This window comes from Chrysochloris asiatica, unplaced genomic scaffold (genome assembly GCF_000296735.1).
Source record: "Chrysochloris asiatica unplaced genomic scaffold, ChrAsi1.0 scaffold00257, whole genome shotgun sequence".
Classification (NCBI taxonomy): Eukaryota; Metazoa; Chordata; class Mammalia; order Afrosoricida; family Chrysochloridae; genus Chrysochloris; species Chrysochloris asiatica.
In genome coordinates, this window is record NW_006408775.1 from 705,368 (window position 1) to 725,623 (window position 20,256).

The 20,256-nt window shown below is 56.3% G+C and overlaps 1 protein-coding gene across 1 annotated transcript; it reads left to right on the top strand.

The window, feature by feature from the left end:
- Positions 1 to 2,958: 2,958 nt before the first annotated feature.
- Positions 2,959 to 6,591, top strand: SOX8 (SRY (sex determining region Y)-box 8). The gene is made up of 3 exons (XM_006873849.1): positions 2,959 to 3,383; positions 4,551 to 4,780; positions 5,840 to 6,591. Exons 1-3 carry the CDS (start codon positions 2,959 to 2,961, stop codon positions 6,589 to 6,591), a joined length of 1,407 nt encoding a protein of 468 aa, XP_006873911.1.
- The last annotated feature ends 13,665 nt before the right edge of the window (positions 6,592 to 20,256 follow it).

Here is a 20,256-nt window from a genome sequence, read left to right on the forward strand (position 1 = left end):
GCCCCATTTGCCTTCCCAGCCATGCTTGAAACATGACTTGAGGGCTGCACTTTGGGAGGATTGAAAGAAACGTGGGCATCTGGAGCCGGGAGCCTAATTAAATCTCGACGTCAGGCAGGACAAGAAGGCATAGCTCCCCACAATGTGGGCTCCTGACACCCTGCTCCCCTCCTTTATTGGGGCTAAAACTCTTCCCAGCTCTAATGCTGTGGCTCAGAGGAGTGGGGGCCCCAGGACACAGAGGGGCTTGGTATATTGACTAGACTGCAGCCAGGTGAGGGGCAGAGGCCCAGGGAACAAGAGTCAGAATGGGGCTGGGGTCTGGAGTTGTTTGGATTGAACTGTGTCTCCCTCCCTCTTGGTCCCTCAAAATGTGTGTTATAAATCCCAGTTTCTATGCCTGTGGTTATAATCCCATTCGGGAATGGGTTATTTTTGTTATGTTAATAAATCAGGATTAGTGTAGGGGGCATTTTGAGATAATCTTTGAGATATAAAGGAGATTAAATAAGCAAGTAGAGGAGAGATGGGATGAGATAGATGCCAAGATACATGGAGATCTCTAAGGAACCAGAAACCAGAAGCGAAACAGACAAGAACCGTACTGTAGAGTGGACCAAGGGAGGAAGACTCCCCTAGAGCCGGCGGCGCTCTGCATTTGGACTTCTAGTCCCCGAAACCATGAAAAGATAAACTTCTGTGTCTCAAAGCCATCTTCTTGTGGTACGTCTGCTATAGCAGCATGAGAGAACTCAAATGAGTTCCAAAGTCGGGAAATGGGGTGATGTTTGGAAGGCATGAGGGACCAAATTAATTTGGGGAGTCCCAAAGGTGCTGGAGAAGAAGGACCTGAAATGGGCAGACGAACCCTCCAGTGCAAGGCACCTACTTGAGCAAGGAATGGGACAAAGGGAACCCTCGGTGCTGCAAACAGCTAACCTGCTTGCCTGCTAACGGAAAGGTTGGAGGTTCAAATCCACCCAGAGGTTGTTTGAAAGAAAAACCTGGCTGGCTGTTTCTGGAAAAGCAGCCATTGGGAGTCCTATGGAGCACAGTTCTACTACTCTGCCCTTCACCGGGCTCAACACCACCTGCCTTTGCACAAGAGGGGCAACACTCTGGCCTGCCCCCATCCACCCAGTGGGGGCAATTCCACTGACCCAAGGACAAGGGAGAATGGGATGGGATTGTTTGGGGCCCCTGGCTTTTATTTGTGAGGGTCTTGGCTGTGCTAGTTGGTTCCATGGGTGCATTTACACCACCCCTGCAGCCTCATGGTGCCCCCTCTCCGTGAGCAGGGGACTCCAGGAATAGAAATACCCCTTCTCAGAGGAGGGTTTTCCTTCCAACTTCCTCACCCCTGGGCAGCGTGGATTCCAGGACGGCTGTCCATGGCAGGTTCCTAGAAGGGCTCTGGGCCCCACTCTCCCCTTCCCTTCCTGGCCCTGGGGTCCCACAGCCCCCTCGAAACCCATGTGCCTCAGCTTCCAGGCACTGCCTAAGCACGTCTGATACTTGGCTTTGGGAAGTTGGGGAAAACGCCGGAACCCAACTGTGAAGGCCACTGCGTCTGGGCAGCCCGTCAGGGTCGGGTTAAGCGTGCAAGCTCTCATTTCTAAGGAATTTATCGTCCCAGGATTAGGGGAGCTGGAGACCCTAGGCGAGGGAACGGCCTCAACAGGGCGTCCATCTCTTCCACCCGGTGGACATGGGAAACTAATACTGCGGCTTGGCGTTTAGCCATTGGTGACGCCCCAGCACGACCCTCCGAGTTTGGATTCCTGTCCACAAACCAGCCCCTTCTGTTGACCGGGTGGGCAACACGGTCAGCGACAGCTTGGAGTGGTACGCGCCGGGGGAAACCAGGAGCCCTGGCGCAGAGTCACCGGGGTTGCAAACTCCTAGACGCTCGTGTCTCGAGTCAGCGGTCCAAAGGGGGAAGGGGGATGTGCAGCTCGAGCGCGGCCGGTTGTCGCCTCCCGGCGCCTCTGTGGAAAGAATCCGAGCCGCCCTTGAGGACTGACGGCCGGCCGTAGGCCAACTCGCGGGGGCGGCCGCGGGCAGGCGCTCGCCTCGAGGGAAATGTCCTTTCTCCGACCCCGCCGCCTCCACCAGGTCGGCCCACGCCGCGCCCACCTCTTTGCTCTTCCCGAGCCCAGGGGCCCGAAGCAGCCTCCGCCGACCACCCAGGGCCGCGCAGCTTTGGCGCCCCACACCCCAGGTCACTCCAGGAAGGTCCCGGGCCTCCGCGTCCGGCCCCGGGAGACTCGACATCAGGGGTCAGCGCGGTCCCGCCAGCGCTTTCCACGCTCGCACCCGTGGGGGCGGGGACCTGGCCTCGCAGCCTGGGGCGCACGGGGTGGCTGTGCACGTCGCGCTGGGCGGCGGGCGGGGACCGGCTTTGGCACTCAGCCGCCTAGCCTCCCCGGACCGCAAACTGGCAGGGTTGTTCCCCAGCGTCTCCGGGCTGCGGGCCAGACGTCGGGGCTCAGGACGCGCAGGGTGTCAAAGAACCCTGAGGCCCCACTTCCCCGCGCGTCCTGGGGAAGGGCGCACTGGAGGTGCGAAGGTCCGCGGGGACTCCCTGAGGGCTCACACCCTCGGATCTCTTGGGGGAGCACCCAGCTTCAGCTCGTCCCAGCGGCCTGGCGCTCTAGGCGGTGGCTTGGCCACGTGGGGCTCGTCGGGCGGGGCGGGGATCGAGACGCCTTCTTGAAGAGTGGGGGCCAAGGCTCCGCTCCAGGGGGCGGAGCACTCTCTGACCAATGGGGAACAGAGCGGGGGGCGGGGCCTGGTGGTTGCAGCTTAAAGAAACTTGTTGCGGGCTGCGAGCCTCACCGAGCGGTGGCAGCGGCGGAGCAGAGGAACTGGCTGGTGGGGACTTAGGTCGGCCCGCGCGGCTACCTCGGGGCGAGGGGCGGCTGCTCCAGCTCCTGCAGCGACCGCAGCGCGGCCCCGATGCTCGACATGAGCGAGGCGCGCGCGCAGCCACCCTGCAGCCCGGCGGGCACCGCCAGCTCCATGTCCCACGTGGAGGATTCGGACTCCGACACGCCTCCGTCGCCCGCTGGCTCCGAGGGCCTGGGCCGCTCGGCGGGTGCGGGCGGCGGCAGCCGGGGTGACGCGGGCGAGGCGGCGGCGGATGAGCGCTTCCCAGCTTGCATCCGAGACGCCGTGTCTCAGGTGCTCAAGGGTTATGACTGGAGTCTCGTACCCATGCCGGTGCGCGGCGGCGGTGGCGGTGCTCTCAAGGCCAAGCCGCACGTGAAGCGACCCATGAACGCCTTCATGGTGTGGGCGCAGGCTGCGCGCCGCAAGCTGGCCGATCAGTACCCGCACCTGCACAACGCCGAGCTCAGCAAGACGCTGGGCAAGCTGTGGCGGTAAGGGCCCGGCAGGGCGCGGGCGCGGGTGACCGGAGCGGGCGTGGGTGGGTGGATGGGGGGGACAGTCGACCGGCGTGCGGGAGGGCTCCGGGCAGGTCCATCTTAGGAGGAAGATAGCCCCCCAGTGCACTCGGCCCCTAGAGCCCACTGCCCAGGGAGCTCCTGGACCTCAGAGCTTTGAGCCGACCGGTCCCTCTTTTCGGAGAGGTCTGGAAGCAGAGTCTAATATATTGAACAGTCCTCTGAAGTGTCTCCTTCCTGGGGAAGGTTCTGCGCCGATTCTCTGGGTAGGCAGGAAGTGGCCCCCAGTAGGTGCCTGCCTACCTTTCTACAGCTCTCCTCGGCCCCCCGGCTAGGAAGGGGTGAGGGGAAGGAGCTCCCGGAGCGCAGCTCCGTGCACTTTGGAATGGACAGGCTCTGGTTTTGTTTTGCTCTGAGAAATGGAAAGTAGGGCAGCGTCGGAGGCGAAGAGACTGGTCACAGTACTCACCCCCATCGGCCACACCGTCGCCAGAGTTTGAAGTGGGTCTGTGGGTTTGGGGCACTTTTTCCCCTCCTCCTGCTCCTGGCCTCCGAAAGACTCTTCCAAACCATAGGTGTCTGGTTGCCTTCTATCATGCAAACCACCCCCCCCAACTCCCAGAGGTCCCCAAGGTGTCTTATCCTGAAGACTGTTAGCAGTGTGCTTCTGGAAGGTTCTGAGGGGCCACTGTGTGTCTGAGTCCCAGCAAGGGGCTTTTGTAAATGTTTCTGCAAGTCTGGGAATGAGTTCAGCTGCATGCCCAAGTCCCGGATGCCTCACTTTTGTTCTGGTGGAATTCTCAGTTGGGTCTGACCGTTGTGACCCTCTCTCTCCTCAGCCTTAGGAGAAAGCCCCAAAGGGAGGGACAGACACACCCTCAGAGGGGGAAGTAAAAGGAGGAAGGTGGGAAGGGAGACGTGTGGGCTGCCACTGCCCGTCCGCCCGTAACACGTCCGCAGACTTGGCCAGGACAGCCCCAGGTGGCTCCAGCTGAGTCGTGGCCCTGGAGGAACGCCAGGTGATGGCTGAGAGAGAAGGAACTTAATGTGTCTCCAGTCTGGGCTCCCTGGTTGGGCTGCCAATTTTGGTGTTAATGGTTGTGAGGGTGCACCTCGATTCTGACGTCTCTCTGGGCCCTGCAGCCTGCTGAGTGAGACTGAGAAGCGTCCCTTCGTGGAGGAGGCAGAGCGGTTGCGGGTCCAACACAAGAAGGATCACCCCGACTACAAGTATCAGCCGCGCCGCAGGAAAAGCGTGAAGACCGGCCAGGGTGAATCAGACTCCGGGGCTGAGCTGGGACACCCCCCGGGCGGCAGCACCATGTACAAGTCCGATGCGGGCCTTGGGGACACTCACCATGGTGACCACACAGGTGAGTCCGAGGGCTCCCATGCTTTGACAGCAGGCATTGTAGCTGTGCCGGTCAATGTGGGTGGGTGTAGGGGTCTTTTTCCAGGCACCTGAAAATGCCCCCCAAGACCTTGCTCACAGATTTCTAATACCCAAGGAGAGCTGTGTGGGGCTCCTCTAACTGCTGATGGCCTACTATCTTGCTTGGTTTCTGTGTCAGTCCATCTCTGTACTGACCCCCGAGTCCAGCAGCCTCACCCTCACTCCATTTCTCCACTTGCAAATTCTAGCTTCACACATGGTGGTCAGTATCAGGCTGACTAGGTGTTGTCCCAGTCAGCTGAGTGGCTAGTAACAAGCCTTGTTATACTCAGGTCACAAGGGGAGGGCTTTGTGTCCACACAGACCTCTGCCATCTCGGTGGTCCCGTTCACTGCGACCCCGGAGGACAAAGTAGAACTGCTCCCATAGGGTTTCCAAGGCCGTTATCCTTACAGAAGCAGGCGGCCTCCTTTGTCTTCCCAGGACCAGCTGGTGGGCTCAAACTGCCAGCCTTTTGGTTAGCATCTGAGCACTTTAACCACTGCACCAGCAACACTCTGACAGCCACTAAGCACACCAAATCCACCCTGTCCAGTCGAATTGGGCTCACAGGACGCCTGGAGGACAGTGCGGGATGATCCCCATAGGGTTTCCAAGGCTGCCAATCTTTAGAGAAGCAGGCAGTGGCTGGTGGGTTCGAACCACTGATCTTTCAAGTAGCACAACTTGATTTCAGAAGCGCTCACCCATGCCGCTGCCTTTCCACCCCACACCACCACCTCCGTGTTGAGGCCCCGTTAGTCTCAAGAATGGGAGCTACATGGAGTTTCCTTGGGCAAGGAGCAAGGAGGGGTCTGGGTCTGGCTTGGCTGAAATTCCTGCAAAACGCATAGGGACAAAAAGCTGTTGATCTCTACCTGCGGTGGTTAGCTTGGCCGTGGGTTGCCTCCCTCTCTGCCGCCGCCAGCCTGCCGGCCTTGCCAGCCCCACCCACCCCCCACAGAAGGGTCATTCATTCCTGGACGTGCTCTCTCTCCAGGACAGACCCATGGACCGCCTACCCCACCCACCACCCCCAAGACGGACCTACACCACCCAGGCGGGGGTGGCGGCAAGCAGGAGCCTAGGCTGGAAGGCCGCCGCCTGATGGATGGTAGCCGCCAGAACATCGACTTCAGTAACGTGGACATCTCGGAGCTGAGCAGTGAGGTCATCAGCAACATGGACACCTTTGACGTCCACGAGTTCGACCAGTACCTGCCCCTCAATGGCCACTCGGCCATTGCTGCCGAGCCAGGCCAGGTGGCGGCTGGCTCCTACGGGGGTACCTCCTACGCCCATGTGGGGGCTGCAGGCATGGGAGCATCCCCTGTGTGGGCCCACAAGGGAGCCTCGCCCCCCTCAGCCTCACCCACCGAGGCGGGCCCCCCGAGGCCCCACATCAAGACAGAGCAGCTGAGTCCCAGCCACTATAGTGACCAGTCCCACGGAAGCTCGCCCAGCCGCACCGATTTCTCCACCTACAGTGCCCAGGCCTGCGTCAGTACATCCACGGCTGCTGTATCTGCGGGCTCCTTCGCTGGCTCGCAGTGTGATTACACTGACCTCCAGGCCTCCGGCTACTACGGCTCCTACCCTGGCTACCCGTCCGGCCTGTACCAGTATCCCTACTTCCACTCATCCCGCCGGCCCTATGCCTCACCCCTGCTCAATGGCCTATCCATGCCGGCTGCCCACAGCCCCACCAGTAACTGGGACCAGCCTGTGTACACTACGCTGACCCGCCCCTGAGGGGTACAGCCTCTGGCTGAGGGGAGGAAAGGCTTGGTGAGGGAGGGTGATGCTTTCTCAACAAAGAGAAAACGTCCCGGGGACCTTGTGGAAGGTGCTCCATCACAAAGGTAGAGGGGGCAGCTGCTGGAGTCTGCGGGAAATCCCATCTTGTCACCGATGTCCCTTTGCTTCCAAATCTCCAGGCTCCCGCGGGAAGACAGCTAGCTCTCTCTCCCTTCTCCCTCACTCGTTGCGGTGACCAGTAACTGCAAGATGAAGGATGGTTGCCTGGTCACTCTCACGTGAGGACCCCTAATGCCAGACGTGTCTGTTTGTCCATTCGGGACACAGGTGTCCTGCTGGCTGTGTTCAGAGGTCTGGGGTGTCTCCGGGGGCCATCGGATGTTACCGTGGCGATGGTGTGTTGCCTGGTGAATGCCGAGTCTTTCGCGCAGCCCCTGGTTACTACCCATGTGCTCCGAAGTACTCCTAGTAACCATACCTCTTCTGAGTAACGTTTGACTCTGAGAAATGCCCTCTTTTTATTTTTGGAAGCTTAAAAGTGTTTGGTTCGTTTTGAACGCTGTTAAAAATGTATTTATGTTCTGTATTATTTTATCTTTAATTAATGATGTTGTTTGTGCAAAGAGTAGATTTTTTTTGAATACAGAATTGAAGCCAGGAAAGCTTAGCAGAGAGGAGATGGGGGTCTGCATTTTCATCTCTGGGTAGCTCTCACCTCGAGCTCAGGGGCCGGAAACCCAAGAGAGGAGAAGGGGTTTGTCTTCTATGGCCAAGTTGTAACCCCTAAAACCCAGGGTTACGTCAGACTCTGAGATGATGGACGGTACCCAGCTGTGACCCCTGTCTACCTACTCCTCTGCCAAGCGGTACAAGACTGGAATTTTCTGGGAAGGGGTGGCTGGAGATCTATTCTTTTGGCTCTTAGGAACCACGCATCACCTACCAAGCTGTGAAATTAAAACATTCTCCACTAAACGTTTTTAGCTCCTTAGTTTTAGATGAATAATCCCTGATTGACCTGTCCGCTTCCACGTATGCAGAGCATATGAAAACGCCTTTACTTCACAGAAAACTGTGCCTTGAAAACTTTGTAAATTTAAATACACCAGAGATGTTGCTTCTACGCTTTCCTACCTTTTCTACTCTTTCCTACCTTTTCTACTCTTTCCTACCTTTTTCTAAAAAAAAAAAAAAAAAAAGAAAAAAAGAACCCCCCCCCCCACACACACACTTTTGTTGTTGTTGTTTCCGCATCGCTCTTTCTTTGGGGGGGGGGGGGGGGGGGGGGGGGGAGGCGGGGAACTTCGGCAGACTCATTTTTACGCAATCTATTTTTCTGTGTCCAGTTTGGGGCGACTAGCTGTCACTCACCTGCTGTGTCCTGTTACTCCCTGACCAAGTAACGCTAACTTTTGTACAGATGGATTTGATAAAATTAAAAAGAAAATGCTTTTTATCTACAGAGGCTGTGTTTTGTGCATTTTGTGCATCCTTAGGATGAGTGGCCTGGGGTCCCACTGCTTGGAAGGGTTGCTATGACTGCCAAGGGGTCTTACAACTTTCTGGTTTAACCCTAAACTCTCCCCTGAGCTGGCGAAAAGGGTGTTCAAACTTCTTGGGAATATGTGGTCATTGCAGTGCCAGGTCACCACCAAGCAGGGGACCACTCCCTGGCCTCGGGGAAGGTGACCAGACAGTTTGGCCAACGGTACTGGTTTTTACCTATTCCATCGCAGACGCTCTGGGATGCGGGGAGACGAGTCCTCCTTCCTGGGTGGGGGCGGCGGGGGGGCTCTTCAATAGCGAAGGGGGTCCAGATGGAATTGGTTCAGGCCATTTCCTCCTAGGCAGGCCCGGAGCTGGTTTCTGGGTGGCAGTGCCGTGCGGGGAAGCTGGCGGCATTTTCTGGTCCTGGCAGCCAGCCAGCTGGGAGCCGCTTGAAAGCCCTGCAGGAACCCAGTAGTATTGTTTGCTTGGCAGAAAGCGTTTCTAGGGAGAAAATGGTTGTAGGGAGGTGGCTTCGTCCCCCCACCAGGCTGAGGGGGTGCACTCGGGGGGGCTTCCCTCGGTTCCTCAGTCAAGGATGGGAGGAGAGTCACATTCCCTCAGGTGTGTGAAGGCGCAGGGTGGTGTCCGTGTGATCTAGTGAGCTGGCTGTGTGGAGGGGTACCCTCTCTGCTCCTCTCCCGCCAGCGCCTGTGTGGCTGACCCCCAGGTCCTGCCCCTCACCCCTTGGGGAGCCTGGTCCAGGCTGCCAGGATCTGAGTTTGATGAGAGCTGCCCAGATTTGCCAGTGTCGGTGAAGCGGGGCTGTGCCAAGCCTCAGCAGCCATGACTCTGTGGATGGAGCTGTAGAAAGCTGGGCACAGGGCCGTCACCGCCTGCATGGAGCCTCCCAGTGCCACGCCGAGGCAGGGGCTGGCCAGGCCCATATGGTCCTGGGCATTGAACCCTTGCTGCTGGGCTGGCCAAGGCCAGCTCGCTACCCTTCTGCAGTGCCTGTTTGCCGTGGCCATGCCAGGTTCCCAAGGACCCAGAGGCCCCGGCAGGCAGGCAGTGTTTGGCTGGGCTCCCATAGTTAACTCCTGGGGGTCCGGGTTCTTCCTGCTGCCCACAGGACTCCCTCCTGCCTGCACTGGAGGAAACAGTCTTGGACCTGGACAAGGCTAGTCGTTGTGCCTCTTCCCATATTTGAAATTTCAGGGAGTGAGATGGCCCTGGGCCTTCCCAAGTCCTCACCTGGACTGGACTGAAGGACACCAAGAAAGAGACCGTCTCTTCTTTCTCCTGGGCCCTTCCCTGCCCCTCTCTAGAGAGCCCACCAAAACCTTTCTTGTGACAGCCAAGCATCCCTGGGACACAGCTAACCTCCATGACGACATAGCTTCAGCTTCGTGGACCAGCCCTGGACCTGAGCCTCAGTTTCTTTTGCTGCTTGTCCCCATCCCCCTCCACAGTCTTCCCAGACTAAGTCCCCCTGGGGACTTCCACCCTCCTCCCTGCCAGGCTCAGAAGACAGGGTTCCTGTAGTGGAAAATCAAGGCTCGTGACTGGCAGGCCATGATGGGGTGGACACTGAGCAACGACAGCACCCACATATGCTGCCTAGCCACTGGCCACTGGCCACTGGTGAGTGCCTAGGCTAATGCTCAGTACTTGGGACCTCAGGTCTTGCCCAGGTGGTCCCACTGTCCCCTCTATTGACTTTCAGGAAGAGCCAGGCAGGCAGGGTTTCATGGCTTTTCCTGCCTGTGCCCTAGATCAGGGTTGGTCATCAGATATCCCATGTGGGGCAAAACAAGCCCTCGGTCTCCAAAGGGCACTGTCTTGAGAAGTGAGCTTGTAATTTGGTCATAGGAGAGTGGATGTGAGGGACAGTCACTGGGCCCCAGCATGGAGGTGGCTAGGGAAGGACCCAGAGCTGGACGGTCTTCTGTCCACCCTCTGTCCCTCTCAGAGCGTCCTCTGGAATCAAGACTGAGCCCACCGCCAGGCCCTGGAGGCTTGGGGTCTCTGCCTCCTTGAATACAGGGGAAGCTGGGAGAAGAAGGGGTACATCCAGGGAACAAAGTCATTACTAAGCCATTGGGGCCCCCGCCTCCCTTTAAACCCACCAATGCTGGCCTAAGCGTCTCACTAGCTGACTGGGGGATGCTCCCCGTTTTCATTTGCTCCTCAGAACAGGGTTGAGCAGACACCCAGCTCAGAAAGAAACAGGGAATTGGCTTTTCTGATCCATCTGCTTTGCCTGGGCACTGGTGAGGTCCCTTCCCGGCCTGGCCTGTCGGGATCTCCTGCCTTCGATGACATCAGCTTTCAGGGGTGGATCCGCTGTGTGTTAACTGTAAGTTTCAGAAAAGAGAACCCAGCCCTTTAGAAGCTTTCAGATGCCGGGGGCTTCATGCCTTCCTGTCCCATGCCTACCTGAGACCCTCCTGCTACAGTGGGCACACTTGTAGTCCCCCATTTGAGGGAGGAACAAGTGTGTGTGGGGGGGTGCATACTCTGCACTGACTAGTGAGTTAGTTTATTTCTTTGTGCCTTAGTTTCCCCTGTAGCCCCATGGAATTGCCCTGAGGATTAACTGAGACAGGCTCAGTGTAGCCTCAGTACATGATGGGCAACTTTCTGTCTGTCTATTGGGGCTGGGGGTGGGAAAGGTCATCCTGAAGCTGCCTGGTCCAGGGCATGTCTAGAAGTTCAATGGAGGCAACCCTAGGGAAGAGCATGAGGCTTCTCCCGGACCCCTAATGGGGTCTGCCTGGTTCTCTCCAGGAACAAGGCTGGTGGCTGTTCAAGTCCCCCTTGTCGTCTCCACAAAGTTCCAGCAGCATTGCCTGTCTCAGGAACCCCACAAAGGGTTAAGGGCGCAGGGCCGGCAGACAGAGGGGCCTCTGGTGTAGGGCCAAGTGCTCTGGGAGGCACTGCATCTTAATGAATCATTCTTGCTGGGAGCTTTTGTCTTTCTTTATCCGGTGCACAATAAAAGAATTAATTGGACAGAAAATGGCAGGGCAAGGAACTGACAAGTCATTACGGGTTGCTGAATGTCGGGAGAACTTCTCACCAGGGTGGATTTTGGCTACTGAATGATAATGGCTGGGGACCCCCGGTTCTGGGCACTTCGATGGGTCCACTGTGGCTGTCAGGATTCCAGTGAGGATATCTGGGCAGGGTGGCTGGCCCAGCTCCCCAAGGTTGTCTGGCTGGGCAGAGGGTCTCTCCATTTTCTGTCACAAGCCGGGGTAAATATTTAGACATGGAGGGGGCTTCTGGGCAGTGTGCTCGGCCCCTTTGGAAGTGACAAGCAAACTTCTTCCCAGTTGGGGATGTGTGTGTGTGTGTGTGGGGGGGTGTCCAGGAGGTGTGTGTGGGCACTCCACATTGGGAGAAGAGGAGAGAGCTGTGAGGAGTGGGAGGGGGAGGTGGGGGGAGGGGGAGGGGAGGGAGCTGTGAGGAGTAGGAGGGGGAGACGAGGGGGGGATGGGGAGAGATGGGAGGAGTGGGATGGGAGGGGGCAGAGGGCAAGTGAGAGGAGAACACCTGAAGGACCCAGAGGTGACCGCTCCACCATCACTGGCCACCTCAGCTGCATCTGCTGCCACCAGAACATGTGGGCATCATCAGCATAGCTCCCGGATGGATCTCCCATCCAAATAAGTGGGGTCTCGCATGGGTCTGTGGCCAGAATGTAGGTGCCCTGGCTGGGCTGTGTGGGGCCACCCCAGGGAGAGCAGATGGGCAGTGGCTGGTGGACATGGTATTGGGCAGCTCAGCCTTCCCAGGTCTGTGACCCAGTCCCCTGGGGAGGCTGAGCTGCCCAATACCTTTATTTCCACCTCCAGCAGTCGCAGGGCTGGGCTGGGGGTCGCATTGAAAGTGGGAGCTCTCCCCTGCCTGGGCTGGGACATCACCCACAGTATTCAGGTGTTATACCAGAGCCCTTCCTGGAGCCCCACGAAGACCCTAGAAGAGGGTGTAGCCCACCGAGAGCTTGCACAACTTGTTCAAGGTTGTGGGGTAGAGACCAGATGTATGTATGGTGCATAATGAGTGCGTGGCGGTGAGACAGGGCACTAGGGACCATAGGACACTGTCATCAGCCATGCAATCAATCCATCTGACGATTATGTGTGTGCATGAGAGAGAGGTTTTTCTCTAGGAAATGGCTCACACAATTGTAGAGGTGGGCAAGTTCCAAGTCTGTGGGCCAGGCTGGAGGCTTCTTTCTGACTCATGCAGCTGCAGGGGTGGATGAACCCAAGATTGTCAGGTCACAAGACAGGCTGCTGACTGCAGAGGTGAATAAATTCAGGGTTGGCAGGTAAGATGGCAGGCAACTCTCAAGATTGGCAGACAGAATGGTAGGCCGCTGGCTCAAGTCCAAGGAAGCGGTGGTCAGACAAGGAGCCAGATACAGGATCCAGACCCAACAAAACGCAAGCAAACAGTCACATATATTGGAAGCAGGCCACACCCCTGAGGAGACTCCCTTTCACTGCTCATAGCAGATTCCATCATGGAGGTGATTAGACTGTATTCGATCTCATCATGGGGGATGATTACATCTCAAGTCCAAACCACTGAGAATCCTGGCCAGCCAAGCTGACACACAGCCTTAGCCATCATAGCATGTGTACGTGCACAGTACTCGTGTACAGGCACACATATGTCTGCACATATACACACATGGGACACATGTGTGTGTACATATGCAAATAAGCACAATGCTTGTGTAATACATCATATGCTTATATACATGCACAGCTCACACATATGTATACAAATGTGTACATGCACATACACATACAACACACACCTGCATACGATCACATGCATGTACACATGTGCTTGCAGTGCACATGTACACATATACATACATGGGCTTGCACACAGGTAGGCATGTGCGTGTGCAAGTGAGCTTGTGTGTACACACATACATGCATGTGTGCAGTGCTTGTATGAACATGTACATGTGCTTGTGCATGCACATGTACATATGTACATGTATGGACCTGCACATAGGTGAACGTGTGTGCATGCACGTGAGTGTGTGCGGACACACATAACGCACATGTGCAGTGCTTGTGCGAACACATACATGTGCTTGTGTGTGCACACAGACTTATGTACATGTATGGGCCTGTACATAGGTGGGCATGTGAGCATGCACGTGAGCTTGTGCACACACACACATGCCTGTGCGCAGTGCTTGTGTGTGCACATGTACATAAGTACATGTATGGGTTTGCACACAGTTAGGTGTGTGTGCATGAACGTGACCTTGTGTGTACGTGTGTGTGCATGTTGGACAGAGCTTGGCATCAGAAGGACAGGTGACTACAGACATATAGATACAACACCTGAATGGGAGACCCCCACCTCTCCACAGGATGTCAGAGGAGGTGCCTAGAGATGCTTCAACTGAGTCTTATGTCTGGAGAGGGTTCTGTGAAGGTCCAGGGAACAAGTGCCATCCTTGGCTCTTTCCTGAAACCCTTACCCCTCCGGGTAGCTCCTTCACACAGGTAGAATGTGGTGGACAGAGCCACACCTAGGAGATGCATTTGCCTTGAAGCTCATGGTCCCAGGCTGGGTGAGCAGAGGGTCAGCTTGGGACACACACAGTGGTAACAGCTAGTGAATCAGTTGGTTGTGGTTCCTTTCACAAAGGTAGGGGTGGCCCCTCCACTGCTCTAATGCCAGGCCGGCTTCTGTGCAGAATCCCAGATGGACGTCATCGAGTCTCCACATTCCAGAATGTTCCACAGCAGGTGAGACACTGTGATGACAGTCATTGGTTAATTTCTGAAGCGTCTGGGAGAATGGACAGGAGCAGTGAGGGGAGGGTGAGGCCACTGCTCTCCCCGTAGAGACCCGAGTTCTGGATAATTCCAAACAAAAAGGAAATGAAACGTGTGTTCTTGCCCTGACAGGAAGAAGGCCAGGCTCCAGTAGAAATACCCAGAAGTCAGAGCAATCCAAGACCCAGAAGGACCTGGGAAAGTCAGGTGTTTATCAAGGGATCCTGATCCTCCCAGAATCTCAGCAGACCCAGGAAAGTAGCCGGAAGGGGGGTGGACACTCCAACGTTGTGTGAGAGGGTGCCGAACTCTTCGGCTGAGCTGATCCCCACGTACTGTGGCCTAAGGTTTCCTGATGGGCCATGGTCACACAACTGACTAGGACCTAGGGGCAGCTCTGGTCAGGGGAGTAAAGGTGACCATGGTCACAGTGGTGGGGGCCCCTGCATGCCTCCCCCAGCTGATCTGGGCCTGCTCCCTGCTCTGAAGAGGCCTGGTGGTCCCTGTGCTGGTTTCCTGTGGTTCTGGGCAGTGAAGGGCTCCAGCCAGGTCAGTGGGCAGAGGTGGACATCTGCAGACCCTCTCAAGACTCTGTCTCCTGGTTGACCGTTCCCATGTCCCCTTGGCCACCACATGCCTGTCCTCGTCCGTCCTCATCTGCAGAGGAAATGCTAATGAGCGCCCTAGTCAAGAGGATCCTGATCCGAAGGGAGGGAGGTTCTTTCTTTCGCTCCCTCTTCCTGTCTCTGTCTCCTCCCACTCCCACTCTCTGTGCCCCCCCCATCTCTTTTTCTCTTTCTGTTGTCTCTCTGTGTGTCTCTTTTTGTTGTCTATTTCCCTCCCCCTCTCCGTCTGTCTGTCTCTCTGGTCCCTGATGGGAGGTGTGCAGACACCTTTGGGTCACAGGATGTTTGAGTCCTGCCCGGCGAACATACCACGTGGCCTGGGCAGCTGTTGTGGGTGGGGCTCCAAACCTGGCCTGGCCTGGCCTCCTCCTCTGTTGTCCAGGCAAGGGACAGCCGCCCAATCCCCGTGGGAGCCACAGGGATGCAAGACAACCTGGGCAGGAAGTGGCTGTCGGGAGCATTTCCTGTCGTTAAAAACCAGCCCTGCTCCCAGGCCAGGCTGAGTGGATGTCCTGGACCTCAGCAGAGCCAAGGCTTCATCTCCAGCTTCAGGAATGCGCAGGGTGTTGGGGTTCCGTGGGCGCTGTCCCAGAGGGGGAACCTGCGATGGTATTGGATTGAGCAGAGGGGAGGTGGGCGGCTTCTACAGTCTGGAGGAAAAGTCAAATTGTTGCCAAGCAGGGGCGAGGCTGGCTTGGTTTCCTTTCAAGACAAATTGCATTTCAATTTGCGATGGCGTCTCCTGGCCCCCGAGCTCCAGCTCTTCTCTCCCCAGGTGTGAGATCCTGGAGGGGTAGGCCCCCTCCCTCCGTCACCTGTTACCTGTTCCTTCCATTTTCCAGGGGCCGTAGGAGGCAGTGGGTGAGGCGGATGTGTGTGTGGGTGCTCAGGGCCTCTCCCTGCCTTGTTGCTCATCACAGCCTGATGGGGCTCATTTGCACGAAGCCTCCCTCCCAGGATCTCTCCACAGAATTCTCCTTTTTGAGTCTATAAAGCACACCCCCAACCTGCCTTAGCCTTGAGACAGAGTCACCCCGTCCCCTTCCCCACACTTCAGCAGAGACCTCTGAAGTCCAGACCTCCCCTGTACCCACCACCATCCTCTGAGACTCAGTTCCTTTTCAGCGAGAGACGTGGTGGGAGACGCTGCCTACCCTAACTTGGTTCTGGGGTGCAACAGGGATTGCAGTTTGGGGCACTCCCCAGCTGCAGAGTGCAGGGGAGGCCACAAGCTCAGGGCACTGTCCCTGTGTCCCTGCCCACCACAACCTCAAACCCTTTGCCAGCCTTTGCTCCTGGGGGGATTCTGCCTCTGAAATGCCAGCCCCATGCTGCACTGGCTTGGCCTTAAGCCCTCACCAGCATCACCAGTACCCCCGTCTTACAGATGGGCATACTGGGCACCATGATCTTCTGGAGGGTCAGGGCATTGGTGAGAATGATTAGGTGGAGCCCGGGCATTTAGGGGCACATTTAGGACATGAACACTTTTGATGTTATCGGAGTACACACTTGACGTTGCTTATAATGTATGTGCACCTGGCGTAGCTATGGAAACCCCACTTTCAGCAAGTAGATATCGACTCGTAGCATTTCCAAGACTATAAATCTTCAGGGGAGTAGACAGCCTCATGTTTTCCCCAAGGAGTGGCTGGTGGGCCTGAACTGCCCATCACACAGTGGGGAGCAGCCCAGTGCCTATCCCACAGCGCTAACAGTGATGTTTGTAATGGTGGGTGGAGCCTAGTTCATAATGCTGTACGAACATTGGTATGTCACGTATGCAAATGGTCACACAATGCAAGTTGGTAATAGTAGGAGCAGTGTACAGCAGGCGAGGTGTGCACCACCGTCTGTGCTGTGCTATTTCTGTAAAGTGAAAACTGCTCTAAAATGCATATATGTTTTTAAAATCAACTAATTGAAAAAAATTCTTTTCCTGTCGCCCCGCACACCCTGAAGTTCTACTGGATGGGAATCTTGGGGCTCCCACAGCGGGAGAGTGGGGACTCCTACCAGGTTGCAAATATGCCTTTTCAGTTACCCCAACATCCAGAAAATTGCACATAAATCCTCGGGCCTGGGGAATGGGAGGGAACCGGTGCCCCCTACCTGTGTGTGTGGGGGGTCACAGCCAGGAACCAGAGACTCAGCTGTTCTCCCTCTTCCTTGGGATGCTTGCTGAGACCAGGGCTCTAAAAGCTCCATCACGTGGGCTACAGGAAGGGGCAGCCCTTGGGCTCCGGAAATTCCTGGCTCTTCAGTCGTCTCACCGTCCCCTCCTTTGGGGACCCAACCTATGTGTGAAAAAAAACCAGGCCACATCCAATTTAACGACAGTGATGGGTGCCTTGTGTCCCCCAAACCTAAAAGATGCTGACATGTGAGACCTCGCTATGCCTTAGTTTGGAAAGGGAGGCTCTCTTTCAGATATTATCAATGAACACGAGAATCAGCAGGGCGTCCTATTCCTCTCGCTTCTGAGTGGTGTCTTATAAAAGGGGACACAGACTCCAGGTGAAGTGGACACCCGAGGACCACAGGCAGCCCCCAGAAACTGGAGACAGGGAAAGGCCTTGTCTTGGAGGCCATGTTCTGACCTCAGACTCCTAGTCTCAAGAACCCAAAGACCTAAAGCCCCCGCACGTTGTTAGACCCACTCAGGAGACGAAGAGACCATCTGCTCCCCTACCTTGAGCCTCATGCAAACCACTGAAATGACAGAGATGCTGGCAAGAGGCTGGGTGGACAAGGAGCCGCACTAGAACATTCCGCCTCTGGCTCGGCGCCGGCCCGGCTGGGCATTCGGCACAAGGCTGAGCTTCACACCCCTTAGGTTTAATCCTCAGCTTTTTTTTTCGTTTTCCCTCCAGAAGTCATTAGCAAACCTTTCATGGAAAAAAAAAAAAAGCACCGTTATTTTCCAGTGGCTGTGTGAGCACACTGGCGGCCGGCGCGTGTGAGGGGCCCAGCAAGCCCCCCGTGGCCCGGCCCCGGCCCAGGCTAGGTCAATATTGACTCAAGGAGGTGGCGCCGCAGAATCACAGCCAGGCCGCCATCCGTGGGAGCGTTCATGTCCCCTGCAGACCCACCACCAGAGACCCGCCTGGCTCCCTGGGCCTCTGAGGTCATACAGCTGAGCCGGGGTGGGGGTCTCAAGCACTCAGGCAAACCCTGTACAGTAGGGAGATCGCCCTTTTCTCAATGACGAATCAATTTACAGCTTCTAGATTCTGGTGGGAGGGGTCACCGGTGTCTTCCTGGACCTCAGGATCAGCCATGGGCTTTAGCAGCCATGAGTCTGCAAATCCAGATGGAAGGTCTGAGACACTCGGGGGCACAGGGGACCTACAGCGCCTCAGCCAGTCCCAGGGTTCCCCGAGTCAGGGTCATGGTGGCTATCTCCTCACCTCCCTCCTCAGCACCTGTGACAGCCCATTATACACATTTGGAAGCTGAGGCTCGAGGAAGGCAGGGTGTTTCCAAGATGCTTGGCCTTGAGAATGGTTAGGGTCAGGACTCTATGTTGTGGATGTGACTGACAGGCCAGCCAGGGGCCCAAAATTTCAGTGACCACAAAATTTCAGTGGTCTCAGTGCTGGGTCTTAGCACACTTACCACCTTGCCCCAGGCCATCCCCAAAGTGTGACTTTTGGTGCTCTGCCCTGCTTAGCCCTTCATCTCATAGCCCAGGAGAAAGCAGGTCCTCCTCAGTGCCTAAGCCTGAGCAATTCCTCATGATGTGGTCAGTGCCCAGGGGTGGGGGCCTGGGAGATCTGACCTGCTCAGAGGGATGCTGACCACGCTGTAAGGCTGACTCCCCTGCCCCTGCTGATGCCCAGGCATACCATTCTGCAGCAGGCCATGGACTGACACCGGGACTGACAATCAGAGGTTTACATAGCTGTAAATGTAGAGTTGTGTCTGGCTGGACACTCCCTGGCTTGAGGCTGAGTCTCCAAGGTGGACATGTTCCCAGACTCTTGGCCTTTGCCCACTGTGTCTTTCCAACTCCTTCCTGCAACTTTCAGGAAGAAATGCAGGCTATTGGACCCTGGGGAGAAAGTTGTCTCTGAGGGGAAAGATGGGGTGTCAGCTGCCTCTCCAAGACAGCTTGACCCCAACAGCTTCCCGGCTGCTTCTTGCACACCTCCTATGACAGGGAGCTCACTCCCTGGAAAGTGGCAGCATTTCTCTGACTCCTCATCCTTCCTTTTGGCCTCATGGAGGAGACCAGGGACTGGGGCCAGGGGCTGTAACGTTTATGGTTTTGTCTGCCATCAACCAACCTGGTTAGAAAGAGGAGTGGAATAGGGAGTTAGGGAGTGAACGAATGGATGGGTGGATGGGTGTGCTTGGGCCCTCTCGGCTTTAGGACTTTTTCCACCAAGGAGACGAGAGTGAGAACAGCCCCACCCTGCAGCCCCTCCCACCATGGGCTGCTTGCTGCTTCCATGGTTGTCTTGCCAAGTATTATAAAAATACCTCAGAGCGTGCCAAAACATTTAGCGCCACACTTATTGCTTTAAGGTTACAGGTTAAACAAATTCCCCCCCAGAATTTACTGCACTCATTTCTGCTTCAGAGCAGGGCCTTGCCGACAGGAGACGGATTTCACGCAGAAATACCTCCCTCTGTGTTGTGTGTGTGTGGGGGGGTTGCAGCCCACAGAAGGCAGCTTCTAGATTTTGATAGGAACAAAGGCTGCTATGCACACGTGCTGAAAACTAGTCCTTTAAGGAAAGTGGGTGTAGAGCTCAGCTGAAAACCGGAGGAGACAGGATTTGAATTTGAAATGGAGAGCAGTCACTGGTGTTTCTTGATTTGGTGTGGGTTTGATTGTTCTGAACAAAGGGTGAGGAGCGGCGCTCCGTCCCCCTCTAGCTCTCTGCCAGGACATGGGACAGTGAGGGCTTTAGTGGACCAGGTGTTCCCTGTAAGGAAACAGGCTGTCGTGGGGTGTGGGGCTCGGTAGGTGGGGTGGTGCCTCAGCTGTCCAGTGCTATAGCCACAGAAGTATCGCAAGTGGACACTTCAACAATCAGAAATGTATCCTCTCGCAGTTCAGCACCACCCCCCGCCCCCAGCAATCCCATAAGACGGAGAGCAGGAGCGCTCCTCAGTTTCCGAGACTGTAAGTCCCCATAGGCACAGACAGCCCAGCTTGTTTCTCCAGCAGAGCGGCTGGTGGGTTTCAGTTGCTGATCGTAAGGTTAGCAGCCCAATGCGTAGTCCCCCAGGACCCCCAAGACTCTTCCTGACAGTTTAGGAGGCTGCAAGTCCAAATTCAGAACAGCAGCTCCAAGGGAAGATGGTCTTTTTGTTGACTCTCAGGGTAGCGTAGTGGTTACGAATCGGGCTGCGAACCTAAAGGTCAACGGTTCGAAACTACCAGCCGCTCCGCGGGAGAAAGATGAGGCTTTCTACTCCCGTAAAGATTTACACCCTCAGAAACCCTGTACAGGGTCGCTATGGGTCGGAACCGACTCGAAGGCACTTAACAACAACAACAACAGGGGGTCCCCTGCACAAGGGCTCTGACATGCTTCACTCAGAGTTCTTTTGTGGTGGTACTAGGGCCCCTTCTGCTCTGCTTACTTCTCTCTTCTTTGAGCTCCTGTAAGATAACAGGTCACACCTGGGGAAACTCCCCTTCCATCAGCTCAGGGCTGTGACCCCAGTGAGGACAAGCCTTACAGCTGTCCCCTCCCCACACCTCCTGCAGGGGC

Coding starts and splice junctions, on each gene's coding strand:
- SOX8 (XM_006873849.1), top strand. CDS start 2,959: ATGCTCGACATGAGCGAGGCGCGCGCGCAGCCACCCTGCAGCCCGGCG. Junction 3,384..4,550: donor ACGCTGGGCAAGCTGTGGCG/GTAAGGGCCCGG, acceptor TGGGCCCTGCAG/CCTGCTGAGTGAGACTGAGA. Junction 4,781..5,839: donor TCACCATGGTGACCACACAG/GTGAGTCCGAGG, acceptor CTCTCTCTCCAG/GACAGACCCATGGACCGCCT.